This window comes from Canis lupus, chromosome 23 (assembly GCF_003254725.2).
Source record: "Canis lupus dingo isolate Sandy chromosome 23, ASM325472v2, whole genome shotgun sequence".
NCBI lineage: Eukaryota > Metazoa > Chordata > Mammalia > Carnivora > Canidae > Canis > Canis lupus.
In genome coordinates this window covers 28,117,259-28,130,820 of record NC_064265.1, presented here as the reverse complement: position 1 = coordinate 28,130,820, position 13,562 = coordinate 28,117,259, and the positions used below count along the sequence as shown (strand labels likewise).

Below are 13,562 nucleotides of genomic sequence, written 5' to 3'. Positions count from 1 at the left end.
GCAGCGGTTTGGCGCCTGCCTTTGGCCCAGGGCGCGATCCTGGAGACCCGGGATCGAATCCCACATCGGGCTCCCGGTGCATGGAGCCTGCTTCTTCTTCTGCCTGTGTCTCTGCCCCTCTCTCTCTCTCTCTCTCTCTCTCTCTCTCTGTGACTATCATAAATAAATAAAAATTAAAAAAAAATAAAAATAAGAAGTATAGCTTTTAGACCAAGTGAGTAATGGCCCCAGAGTACTATATGAACCAACTACACTTTGAGAATTCTATATTCACATTAGAACACTACTAGGGCCTGCTAAGGTGTAACTTATATGGTGACATTTCTGGAAATAAGAACTTATACAAATTGTTGTAATAAGTGAGGACTGCTTGGTCTAGGGAAGAAAATTATGAAGGGCAATACATGACCATTAATTGTATTGCACTAAGTTTCTAAGTAAATAAAGGATATGAGTCAGCTTCAAATATTTTAAGGACTGTTATAAGAAGCAATGGTCTGGGTGCCGCCTTCAGCAAGGGCGTGATCCTGGAGATCCAGGATCGAGTCCCACGTCGGGCTCCCTGCATGGAGCCTGCTTCTCCCTCTCCCTGTGTCTCTGCCTCTCTCTCTCTTTCTCTCTCCGTGTGTGTCTCAGGAATAAATAAATAGAATCTTTGAGACAAAAAAAAAAAAAGAAAGAAAGAAACAATAGTCTGCCTAGGTTAAGGACACTACCAGTGTCAAAATACAAAAGTATAGTTTCCAATCACCAAAAACTTCACTAGGAGACAATATTGGTGATTTTTATATAGAGTAGGAAGTTGGTTCCCTTGAACTCTAATATTTTAGAAATGGTTTGGCAGAGTGCAGAGTGATACCACTGCTTCTTTACTGCCACAGTACTAGTTTCTGACAATGAATAAACAACCACTGTCTCTAAAATGATTACCTTCCACACCGAACTGAAGTTCCAGAACATAATCAGGCTCCAGTGTAGACAAGCACTCAAATATTCCTCATTTGACAAAACACAATCCCAAATCACAATCATAAATCATATTTCTCTTCCATACCTATAAATGTTTGGAAACAAAAGAGAACATACTAAATGCTACTAAACATTTGTACCCAAGAGCTAATTCTAACCCACTTTCACTAGAGCAATACATATTTTAAAAATGCATTTACCTCTGGAGACCAACAGAAACCATACAATACTCACCTTGACAGGAAAAAAAACAAATCTCTTATTCCTAAATACTGTATTTTTTAATTACACTAAGTCATTTTCAATTTTTTTTGCCATTTTCAATTTTTAAAAAATGTAATCCTGCTCATTGCTTTTAGAGTCAAGTAATAAGGGTTTATTGTAATAAGTCCATCCCCCCAGTTCAACTGCCCAGAAGTAATCTGTTAGCTGTTTCTGTATATACTGCTAGCTATTTTGTACAGGTATGTTCCAACTTTTGGTGTCCTGTTTTATTTTTAATCACAAAATAGGACTGCATAACTACAACTTGTTTTTTTTTTTTTCACTCAATACATCTTGTACCTCATTCTATTTCACCACACATACTGATCTGCTTCATTTTTTTTTATTGGAGTGTAACTAACATACAATATTCTATTAGTTTCAGGTGATTTGATATTTTTATACAGTAAGAAATTGATCCCAATGATGTCTTGTCACCATATGAAGTTACTAAAATATTATTGACTGTATTCTCTGCTGTATTCTCTATGCTAACCACACACACTCTATCCCCTGATCAACTGATGGACATTGTGGTTGCTTCCATATTTTCACTACTGTAAATGAACAAGGGGTGTGTCTATCTCTTTGAATTATTGTTTTCATTTTCTTCAAACACCCATAAGTGAATTGCTGGGTCACATGGTAGTTTTATTTTTAATTTTCTGTGGAACCTCCATAGTATTTTCCATAGTAGCTACATCACTTTACATTTCCACCAGCAGTTTATGAGGGTTCCCTTTTCTTCATATCCTTGCTAACATTTATTTTTTTGTGTCTGATAATAGCCAATCTAAGTGATCTTAGTGATCTCACATCTAAGTGTGAAGTGATAACTCACTGTGGTTTTGATTTGCATTTCTCTGATGATTAGTGATACTGAGCATCTTTTCATGTGCCTGTTGGCCATCTGTACCTCTTCTTCAGAAAATGTTTCTTCATGTCCTCTGCCTATTTTCTAATCAGGTTGTGGGGGTTTTTTTCTTTTTTAAGAAAATTCAATTTGCCAACATATAGTATAACACTCAGTGCTCATCCCATCAAGTGCCCTCCTTAGTGACCACTATCCAGTCACCCCATCTCTCCCACCCTCCTCTCCTTCCACAACCTTTGTTTTCCAGAGTTAGGTGTCTCTCATGGTTTGTCTTCCTCTCTAATTTTTCCCCACTCAGTTTCCCTCCTTTCCCTTATAGCCTCTTTCACTATTTCTTACATTCCACCTGAGGGAAACCATGTGCAGTTTAGCCTTCTCATATTGACTTATTTAGAAGCAAATGGTAGGTATTCGTCCTTTCTGACAGTACTCAGGTTGTTGTTTTTTTTTGTTTGTTTTTTTTTGATATTAGGTTGATAAGCTATTTATATATTTTGGATATTAACTCCTATTGGAAGTATGATTTGCATGTTTCTTCTCCTATTTAGTAGCTTGCCTTTTTGTTTTGTTCGTCTCCTTTACTGTGCAAAAGCTTTTTAGTTTATATAACACCACATGTTTACTTTAGCTTTTGTTACCCTTATCTGAGGGGATTAGTCTAAAAAACACTATGACCAATATCAAAGAGCTTGCTCCCTAAGTTTTCTTCTAAGAGTTCTATGGTTTCAGGTTTTACATTCAAGTCTTCAATCCATTTGAATTTATTTTTGTATATGGTATGAGATAGTGGTCTAGTTTCATTCTTTTGTAGGGTTAGGGTTAGCTGCCCAGTTTTCCCAACATAATTTATTGAAAAGACTGTCTTTTCCCTACTGCATATTCTTGCCTCTTTTGTTATAGATCAATTGACTATATTTAAGCATGTGTTTATTTCTGGACTCTCTTTTCTATTCCATCGATCTGTGTCTGTTTTCATACCAGTATCATACTGTTCTGATTACTACAGTTTTGAATTAGTTTGAAATCAGGGGCCTCATTTATTTTTTAATGGCTCACAGAACATTTCATTATATGGTAATACCTCTCTATTTAACTAGCTCTCTTGATGACAGACATTTGAGTTATTCTCATCTTTTGTTTCTAAAATGTTGCTGTAAAAAGTATCTTTGTACATATGTCTTTGTATGCTCTTGCAAGTATAGGTACAAAATACATAGAACTGCTGAATGTATTTTTTATTCTGATAGATTTTGCTAAATCGTTCTCCAAAAAGACTGCGTCAAATGAACTTCCAACAACAACCAGGAGCTTCTATTTTCCCTGCAATCTAGCCAGAAGTAAGCATCATCACATTGTTAAATCTTCGCCAATTTGATAAGCAGAAAATAGTTATTTAAATTCACATTTGTTCATTACTGAGGTCAAGTACCTTTTCATATATCCTTTGACCATCTGCAACCTTTTCTGTGAAACACCTGTTCATGTCCTCTTCCCTGGCTATTTTCCCCTACAAGTAATTGCCGATTTCTTATAGATATAAAGAGCCTTTGTCATTTGTTCAAGTGTTTTTACCATTGGTTTGCATCTATTTTTTACTTTTTAAAATTTTACATGACCATGTATTTTCAATTTTTTATGATTTTGAGATTTTATTCCATGCTAGTTTTTCTTAAAGCCTTTCTCCTCCAGCTTTACCTTTCTTCCTAAAAGTCAGCTAAATGTCCCTATACCATTTATTGAATAATATATCTTTTCCCCCACTAAGTTATTCTCGGAGAAAGAGGACGAAGAAGGGAGTAATAAAATAAGAATATTTCAACTTTTAAAGCCATTTTGTACATTGCCTAGAATAAACTGACACCCAAACATTCAAAAAGATCTTATGTTTGTACCTATATAGAAATAGTACATCCTCAAAATACAATTATTTCAATGCATTGTCTATGAAAATTCCAATCGCTTTTTTTTTTTTAAGGAAATAAGCAAACCGATTCCAAAATTCATATGAAAATGCAAGGGACTCAGAATAAACAAAAATATCTTGAAAAAGGACAAAGGTGGTGGACTCATATTCCCCAGTTTCAAAACTTACTATAAAAGCTAGTTAGTCAGGGTGGTAATGGCATCAGGATATATAGATCAATGGAACAGAATTGAGAGTCTAGAAACAAATTCATACATCAATGTCAATTAATTTCTTTTTTGAGATTTTATTTATTTATTCACACAGAGAGAGAGAAGCAGAGATAAAGGCAGAGAGAGAGAAGCAGGCTTCCCCCCAGGGAGCCTGATGTGGGCCTCAATCCCAGGACCCGGGGATCACAGCCTGAGCCAAAGGCAGACCCTCAACCACTGAGCCACCTAGGTGCCCCAATGGTCAACTGATTTTTAACAAGAGTTCCAACACAATTCACTGGAGTAATGGTGTTGGAATACTTGGATATTTCATGCAAAACAAGAAAACTGGACCATCATCTCATACCATATATAAATACTAACCCAAGGTGGATCAAGTGTGAAAGCTAAACTGTAAAATTCTTAGGAAACAACATAGATCTTTGTCACCATGAATCAGGCAGTGGTTCTTAAATATAACATCTAAAGCACAAACAGGGATCCCTGGGTGGCGCAGCGGTTTGGCGCCTGCCTTTGGCCCAGGGCGCGATCCTGGAGACCCAGGATCGAATCCCACGTCGGGCTCCCGGTGCATGGAGCCTGCTTCTCCCTCTGCCTTTGTTTCTGGCTCTCTCTGTCTCTCAGTCTTTCATAAATAAATAAAAAAATCTTTAAAAAAAAAAAAAAAAAAAAAAAAAAAAAAAATAAAGCACAAACAACAAAAGAAAAAAAAAGACAAACCGGACTTCATCGAAATTTTAAGTCTGTACTACAAAAGACACCATTAAGAAAAAAAAAGACAATTAAAACTGAAAAAAGAAAAAAGAACACGAAAAGTCAACCTATAGAATGAGAGAAATATCTGCAAATCATATGTCTGATTAAGGGTATTATAAACACTGTAAAAAAAATAAAATAAAATAAAAAAATAAACACTGTAGTGAACACCCACGCACAAATCTCTTTGTATGCTTGTGCAAGTACCAGTATAAGATACATTCCTATCCAGGGGGTGTTTGGCTGCTCAGGCGGTGAAGTGTACAACTTTTGATATCAGGGTCATAAGTTTGAGACCTACATGGGTGAAATTACTTAAATAAATAACACTTTAAAAAAATAATAATAAATAAATAAATAAATAACACTTTTTTTTGAAAAAAAGAGATCTTCCTATCCAGTACCCTGAATATGAATAGAATCTCATAATTCAATAATAAAAGAGCAAGTAACAAAATTACAAAAGGGACAAGGGTTTCATTGATTATTTCTCCAAAGATGTGTAAGTGACCAATAAGCACATGGAAAGATGCTTGACATCATCAATCATTAGAAAAACACAAATCAAAATTAGAACACGGGGATGCCTGGGTGGCTCAGTGGTTGAGCGTCTGCCTTCAGCTTGGGTGGTGATGCTGGGGTCCTGGGATCAAGTCTCACATTGGACTCCCCATGGGGAGACTGCTTCTCCCTCTGCCTATGTCTCTGCCCCTCTCTCTGTCTCTCATGAATAAAGAAATAAATCTTTAAAAAAATAAAAAAAAGAACATGACACAATTTCATACTTTCAGAATAGCTATTTAAAAAAAAAAGAAAAAAAACAATGTTGAAAAGGATGTGGAGAAATTAATTGGAACCTTCACAAATTACTGGTGGGAATGAAAAATGGTGCAACTTCTTTGGGGGTTCCTCAATAAATTAAATATGGAATTACCTTATAACCTAGCACTTCCACTATAAGTATACATCCAAAAGAACTGAAAACATATTTTTACACACTCGCATATGAATATTCACAGCAGTATTATTCACAATAACCAAAAAGTAGAAACAACTTAATATCCATCAACTGATCGATGAACGAAATGTGGTAAATCCATACTCTGAAATATTATTAAACCAAAAAAATAATGAAATGATACATTCTATAAATGGCTGAATACTGAAAACATGCTGAAGTGAAAGAAGTCAGATAAAGAAGTTCACATATTCATTTATATGAAATATCTAGAACAGGCAAAAAATAGAGACAAAAAGTAGAGTTGTAGTTGGCAAGAGCTGAGGAAAAGAGAACAGAAAGTGTTTGCTAATGGGTAAGGGATTTCTTTTGCAAGTGATGGAAGTGTTCTGGAATTAGATTAACCCAAAACTTTGTGAATATACTAAAATCCACTTAACTATGTACTTTAAAATGGCAAATTTTACGGTATGTGAATTATACCTCAAAAATAAAAACCAAATGAGGCGCCTGGGTGGCTCAGTTGGTTAAGCCTCTGCCTTCAGCTTGGGATATGTCATGATCCCAAGGCTCTGGGATCCAGCCTCTTGTCTGGTTCCCTGCTTAGTGGAGAGTCTGCTTCTCCCTCTGCCCCGCCCCCTGCTCATGAGCATGTGTTTTCTCTCTCTCCCTCTCAAATAAATAAATCTTTAAAAACAATAAAAATAAAGATAAAAACCAATAAATGACAGGATCTGCAAAATAATTTAATTTACCCCAGCCTCTAGCTGACTTTGGGTCTAAAACCATGCATCCAGAACAAAGATTTAGTTGAAGACTGATTTCAAACACTTGTGGGAACATAGAATAAATTCCCAAGCGGAGAAAATGTAGAAAGTTGTAACTAAGGAACCAAGTGAGCAAGCCCAAGAGAATAATCACCAGAACACAGCTCCTTTCAAGTGAACTGCTATCAGCCCAAACAATTATAGCTGTACCTATATCTAAGCAAATCTAATCCTTTTAAAAACAGATCTTCACTACAGAAAAATGGGAGGGATAGGTCACCATTTACTTCAAAAAGATTTAAGAAACTAAAACATGATGTGGGAAGATGCTAAAATAAAATATAAACAGATAATACCTAATTTCATTATCAATGAATAACATAACCATACCAAAATAAGGAAAACAAAGTACTAAGTAACTTTGGAAAACAGATTTTGACTGTGTACTGGTAAAGCTAAAGACAAATATATTTTAGTTTTTAAATGTGTCTCTCACAGGGAAATAGGTTAGCAATTCTGAAACTACTTTTGTGTCTGTGTGTTGTGTACTAGGATTGAACAGATAAGTAAATAATATACTGTGGATAAGAACCAAGTTTCTCACCTTTGAAAAAGGAAGTAACAGGGGAAATGACAAAGTGGTGGAAAATCTACAATGAACCCTGAGGTCATGGTTTTCAGTTTATATAGATGGATAGATAAGGAAATAAAAATACGTCCATGTATATTACCATATATCTATTTGCTAACTCTAACTACAAAGAGAAACAGTGGCAACCCGATTGTACTGTGCACAGATAACACACAGATCTTGGTTTCCAGATACTATTCTCCAATAAAATGAACATGATGCCTTCCTTAGAGAACGGACTGATTGTGTATGTGGCTGCTATAAAGAGGGAAAAACAGAGATGCACATCTTGTGTTGCCAGAGAGTAAATTAGAAGTCACAAAATGATAGAGGCATTATAGAAGGGCCAAAGGAGCACTTTTGAAAGGATTCTCAATAATCAAAGTTGGAATGATTTAAGCAACAAAGTATTAAATTTTACCCCAAACAGTAAAATAAATATCCATAAATGCATGTAAATAAACAACTGGATAATTAATAAGTGAAGAAAAAAGGACAGTTCTTCCTTAACAAAAATCTAGTTAATAAATATAGAAGAGATGAAAGAAACAAAATCATCATTAAGCAACCACAGTAGTAATAGCAGCCACGAAGAACCACTGATAGATGCAAAAACTGGCCTGTGAAATGTATGGTGAGACAGAAGATACTTGCAGCTTCAAAGTATCTCCCCACAAAAGGAAAATTATTAATTACAAAGGAATGATTACATTACTAAAGAAATATTACATTTATTTTCATTAGAAAAGAAAAAATAGTAACTTTACAGTGGAGAAACCTAGCATATACCTTAACCTTTATCACAGTTAAGACATCTTAATCATAAGTAAACATCAGACAAATCCAATTTGGGACATTCTGAAAAATAACTGACCAGTACTCTTCAAGTGTCAAGATTATGAAAAATGAAAAAAAGACCAGAGAATTTAACAGATGGAAGGAGACTAAGGAAACAAACTAAATGCAATATGGAATCCAGAATTGGATCCCAGGGTAGATAAAGGATAGTTTATAAATGTGAATTTCTTGGGTTTAATCATAATACTATGATTATATAAGATGTTAACATTAGGGAAACTGGGAAAAGGTTTTATAAGAGCTCTTTATTTATTTTTTTTTTTAAGATTTTATTTATTTATTCATGATAGACACACACAGAGGGAGGCAGAGGGAGAAGCAGGCTCCATGCAGGGAGCCCGATGTGGGACTCGATCCCGGGACTCCAGGATCATGCCTGGACCGAAGGCAGGCACCAAACCGCTGAGCCACCTAGGGATCCCCTATAAGAGCTCTTTATAAAAAATTTTGCACCTCTGATATAAGTCTAAAATTATTTCAGTTAAAAAATTTAAAGATTTTGGGCAACCTGGGTGGCTCAGCGGTTTAGCGCCACCTTCAGCCGAGGGCGTGATCCTGGAGACCTGGGATGGAGTCCCACGTCAGGCTCCCTGCATGGAGCCTGCTTCTCCCTCTGCCTGTCTCTGCCTCTCTTTCTCTCTCTCTCTCTCATAAATAAATAAAATCTTAAAAAAAAAAATTTAAGATTTTAAAAACACCTCTGAAAGTAAAGCAAATCTTTCTTGTATAATTAGAAGTTAAACAACACTTTAACCCCAGTTAAGCAATTACACCTGGAAAGAATTTTTTTTTTACTAAAAGGTAGACATAATACTCCATTCACCGATGTATCAGTTTGTAGAAATTATTCCAAGTCCTGAGACAAATTTGGTACAAAGATGAGGGAGGAGGTATAATATTATCTACTTTTTTTTAAATCTGTCCATTTTGTTGTCACCCTGCATTAAACATGGAACTATTTTTTAAAGTTTTCAGCTAGCAACAATTATTTTACTAGTAATACCAGAGTAAAAAAAATAAAGTTAGACCAGCTAATAATTCGACTGTAGAAATATGGTAGATTCCCTCATTCCTTCTGCTAGTTCCTTGATATGTCCAATGGCATTCCTTTCACATAGTAGTTAATTTTCATTCATTAATTAATTTTACAGGCTATAGCAACCAAACACTTACAAAATCAAAGACATGAATGCAGCATCCTTCACACCCTGTACTTAACTGACCTAAATGTCTATAGGCACAACAGAGAACCATGTAAGCCCTTAAAAGCAATGTGTGGTCAGATATAATTTATATCATCAAAAGCTACCAACTTTGAACTCTACAGGTTTAGGTTGAGTGAGCATTTATTTGCTGCCACAAAATGTTTTCTATTATCACTTATACATCATTTTCCATTTTAGGTGGTTTTCCTCAAGTTATTTAATTCTTCTAACCAACAATTTAATGATTGTTATGTTCAAATCATCTTAGTTTAATACGAGAAACAGGAAGAATGTTATTTAAAAATTCCACTGCTATTAGTAAAAGAAACACTAGTAAGAATCCAATAAATAGTTCACTAAACTCAAACATCTTTATCTATTAATCTCATGTTATAGATGGGGATATTAAAGTATAGGGAGACTAAACCAATCTATTCCTAAAAGGAAAGAACAGCAAAAAATCCTTAAAAATGAGAATGGTACACAACTACATAAATGTAAGCAGATATTAAACACAGTGAGGCTAGGGATCCCTGGGTGGCGCAGTGGTTTGGCGCCTACCTTTGGCCCAGGGCGCGATCCTGGAAACCCCGGATCGAATCCCACGTCAGGCTCCCGGTGCATGGAGCCTGCTTCTCCCTCTGCCTATGTCTCTGCCTCTCTCTCTCTCTCTCTCTCTATGTGACTATCATAAATAAATAAAATTAAAAAAAAAAAAAAAAAACACAGTGAGGCTAAAATACATTTCCAAAGTTATGGTCCTTGTATTAGAATTGAAAATACATGTGTCCTAAAAAAAAAAAAAAAAAAAGAAAGAAAGAAAATACATGTGTCCTGATCCAAGCATAAGTGAAAGAGCTGGTGGTAATATCTACATTTTACAAAAGAATAAAAAGATACTTAACGAGTAAAAAAAAGCCACCTAATGAAGATCTTAAGTAAATCTGAAGAAGAGTTCTGACTTCAGAGAAGAGTCTACTTGAAATTTTGTAAATGGATAAAAAAAGGAAAAGGCATTATAGACAAGTCTGGCATATTCCAAAAGAAGTAACTCACAACACTTCAGTCTTGATATCAAAGAACAGTAAAATTGCTTTCAAACAGTAAAAGTTCTAACAACAAGCAAAATTATGAGTTTAACCTCACTGATTAGTAGGTAAAACATTTAATCCAAATTTCAACATTTTTACCTACTGCTAATTACAAATCATGAAATACTCAAAACCCAAAATTGTAATGTGATGCAACCACGACAGAATCATTAAGATTATAAAAACTTCTACAGGTTTTCCGAGGCATTCCACTTATCTCAGAAAAATTTAGGAAGCCTTGAAATTAGAAGTTATTTAATAGACAAAAAACAAGAATAATTTCCTATCTTAGTCATCAACCAAGGTAAGGGAAATTAAGTAGCCTTTTCATGCCAGGCACTTACACACCTTGCCCTATTTAATCCTAACAAAACTAAAGTAGAGTCATCATCATCGCTTTACAAGTGAGGAAACCAAAGTTTAGAGAAGTTAACTTTCTGGCCCTTGGTTAGAACAATGTTTCTCAACCCTTGACATTTGGGGTCAGTTAATTCCTTGTTGTGGGAAGGGACTGTCTTGTATATGGTAGGATGTTTACCATCATCCCTGGCCTCTTCTCACTGGATGCCAGTAGCATCCCTCTAGTTCTAACTAAGATATCTCCAGACATTGCCAAATCTCCTGGAGGGCAAAATCACCCCAGTTGAGAACCACTATGCTCAAGTGAAGAAGCCAGTATTTTCATTCAATGGACAAAAGCTACATGCCAAATTCTATTCAAAATGAATTAGAGACAACTGAGGATCTTTGCCCTCAAGAGCTCACTTTGAACCCTGGTCTTCTAGCCCTATTGGTGTTCAATTTTAAAACCTCCCTCTACATACCCTGCTTGGCCCTGTCCCCAACTCAACTAACTACTCCAACTAGCCAGTGGTACCTCCTCTCACCCACTTATGCTGGCTTAAAAGCTTATAGTCATTCTGACTCAACCTTCCCCCTCATTTCCTGTACCTAATTACTACCCAAGTTCTGCTGGGTTTTTCTTAGGAGTAAAATGTCTCTCTCATCCATCCCCACTCTCCATTCCCATCCTTCTAATATAGACACAAGCCATCTCCCCTCATTTTTCTAGAACAGAAAAAAATCAGAAAGAACTAATCTCTATTGGTCCCTCAAAGTAATGAGGGGTATACATCAGGATATCATAACTGAATGCCAATGTCTAGAGTAGGAGGCTGACAGACCTGAAACAGTGGCCAACAAAGAACACATTCTCTACCTCTGGAGTGGGAACAGAAATTGGGACTTCCCCATCTGATCACTGACACTCCTTTTTTTTTGAGAAAGAGAAAGAAAGCACGTGGGTGCGTGAAAGGGGCAGAGGAGAGAATCCCAAGCAGGTTCCTCACCCAGCATGGAGCCCCATGCAGGGCTCAATCTCAAGACCTGAGATCATGACCTGAGTCAAAATCAAGAGTCAGATTCTTAAATGACTGAGCCATCCAGGCACCTCTGATCACTGACACTTTCACAATCTGATGTCAACTCTCAGTAAATAGCAACCCCGACAAGCATTAAGAAAAGGACATAGTAGAGATTAGTTTGCATGCCTTAAAAAGTGGCTTGCATGCTATTTCTGGCACTTGTGCCATGAATGGCTTTTGCCTGCTCTTAGGGAATGTACAATTGACACTGAACAGAAAAAAGAAGAGAGAGGAGATTCCCAAAGAAAGTCTGATCCAATTAACCTTTCTGCCTCTCCCAATATATAAACCCAGATGAAAGAAGGCAAAGCAAACATTCCACCATGGAAAGTCTATAAGAGATGGTCGAAGAAAAGCTAGCAAAATAACTGCAAAAGCACATAAAAATATGTTCACAACATATATGAATATATAGCACCAAGAGGCTAATTTATTTATACTGCAAATGAAAGGCTCTGATTTAAGATAAGAGGAAATTTAGGACCTGTTTTAAAGCTTATCTGTCCCTCAGGCAGGGAACAGAATTTTATTTTATCAATGATCCCTAGGAAATGCTTTATCCTTTTTAAGATCCCACAATCAAGATAATTTTAAACCCAAAATCTGAAATTCACAACCTAATCAAAGGTTTTAATTAACACTTCATAGTTAATATTCAAGGAAATTATGACACGTGACATTCTAAATATTTCTGCTTCTGTTATCATTTCTGAGTTTTCCTATGAAGTAGCCAATATATTTAGTGTCAGGATCCTACTGCTATTCTCATTTTGTGGGGTTCTTTAAGTAAATAAATAAGTGAAAACAATTTCTACAATGAAAAGACTGCTAACTCTGGGAAACGAACTAGGGGTGGTAGAAGGGGAGGAGGGCGGGGGGTGGGAGTGAATGGGTGATGGGCACTGGGGGTTATTCTGTATGTTAGTAAATTGAACACCAATAAAAAATAAATTAAAAAAAAAATTTCTACAATGATGTTTCCGTGTTTTCAGAAGGGATAAAGACATGCATATCCTGTTCAGGACAGTACCTTTATGAAAAGATCAAAAGTCAAGCCAAAAAGCCCTAATTAAGCAACTATAATTAACAGGTATATTAAATAATTCCAATCACACATTCTCTATTATCTGAAGCAGAAAGAAAAAAGCAGGGATTGAAGTTGAATTAGATGTCCTGTTACAGCCATCTTAAGTTGATGCTTTTGACCCACACTATTACTTTCTTTCTGGCTATAACCTATGATATGATACATACCCTTGTAACATTTCACTCAAATTTTTTCTAATGTATCCAATAAGCTTAGCCTAAACTAATTTCATTCCACATAATTTGAGTAATTTCCTTGTAATTCCAAGATATATGCCTTTGTCAATAGTAAATTAAAGCCCTGAAAATGGAAGATTTATAATTAACAAATGCATATAAATACAGGCCATAAAAAGTCTAAAGGAAATGCATCAATTTAGCCTGACATTTCTTTTTCAGAGAAATACTTTTCCTATACAACATTATGGCATTAATATAGAGCCTGACCAGTTTTTACTTTACTGCCTTTTACCAACATTTGTCCTTATGAAAATCATAAAGACAATCTTGTCACAACTAAAGCCTGAAATCACTATAAAAAGA

General features: G+C 35.7%; 1 protein-coding gene across 5 annotated transcripts in view; it reads right to left on the bottom strand.

Moving 5' to 3' along the window:
* The window catches only part of ATP2C1 (ATPase secretory pathway Ca2+ transporting 1), a 139,241-nt gene that overhangs the window by 120,059 nt on the left and 5,620 nt on the right, over positions 1-13,562 (bottom strand). For 2 of the 5 annotated variants that reach the window (XM_049099929.1, XM_025449080.3), the window contains exon 3: positions 931-1,054. The exons of the other annotated variants lie outside the window; for them this stretch is intronic. In XM_049099929.1, coding sequence (XP_048955886.1) covers positions 931-1,032 — 102 coding nt within the window. In that variant the 5' untranslated portion in view covers positions 1,033-1,054. The remainder of the gene's footprint in view (positions 1-930; positions 1,055-13,562) is intronic. 5 annotated transcript variants of the gene reach the window in all.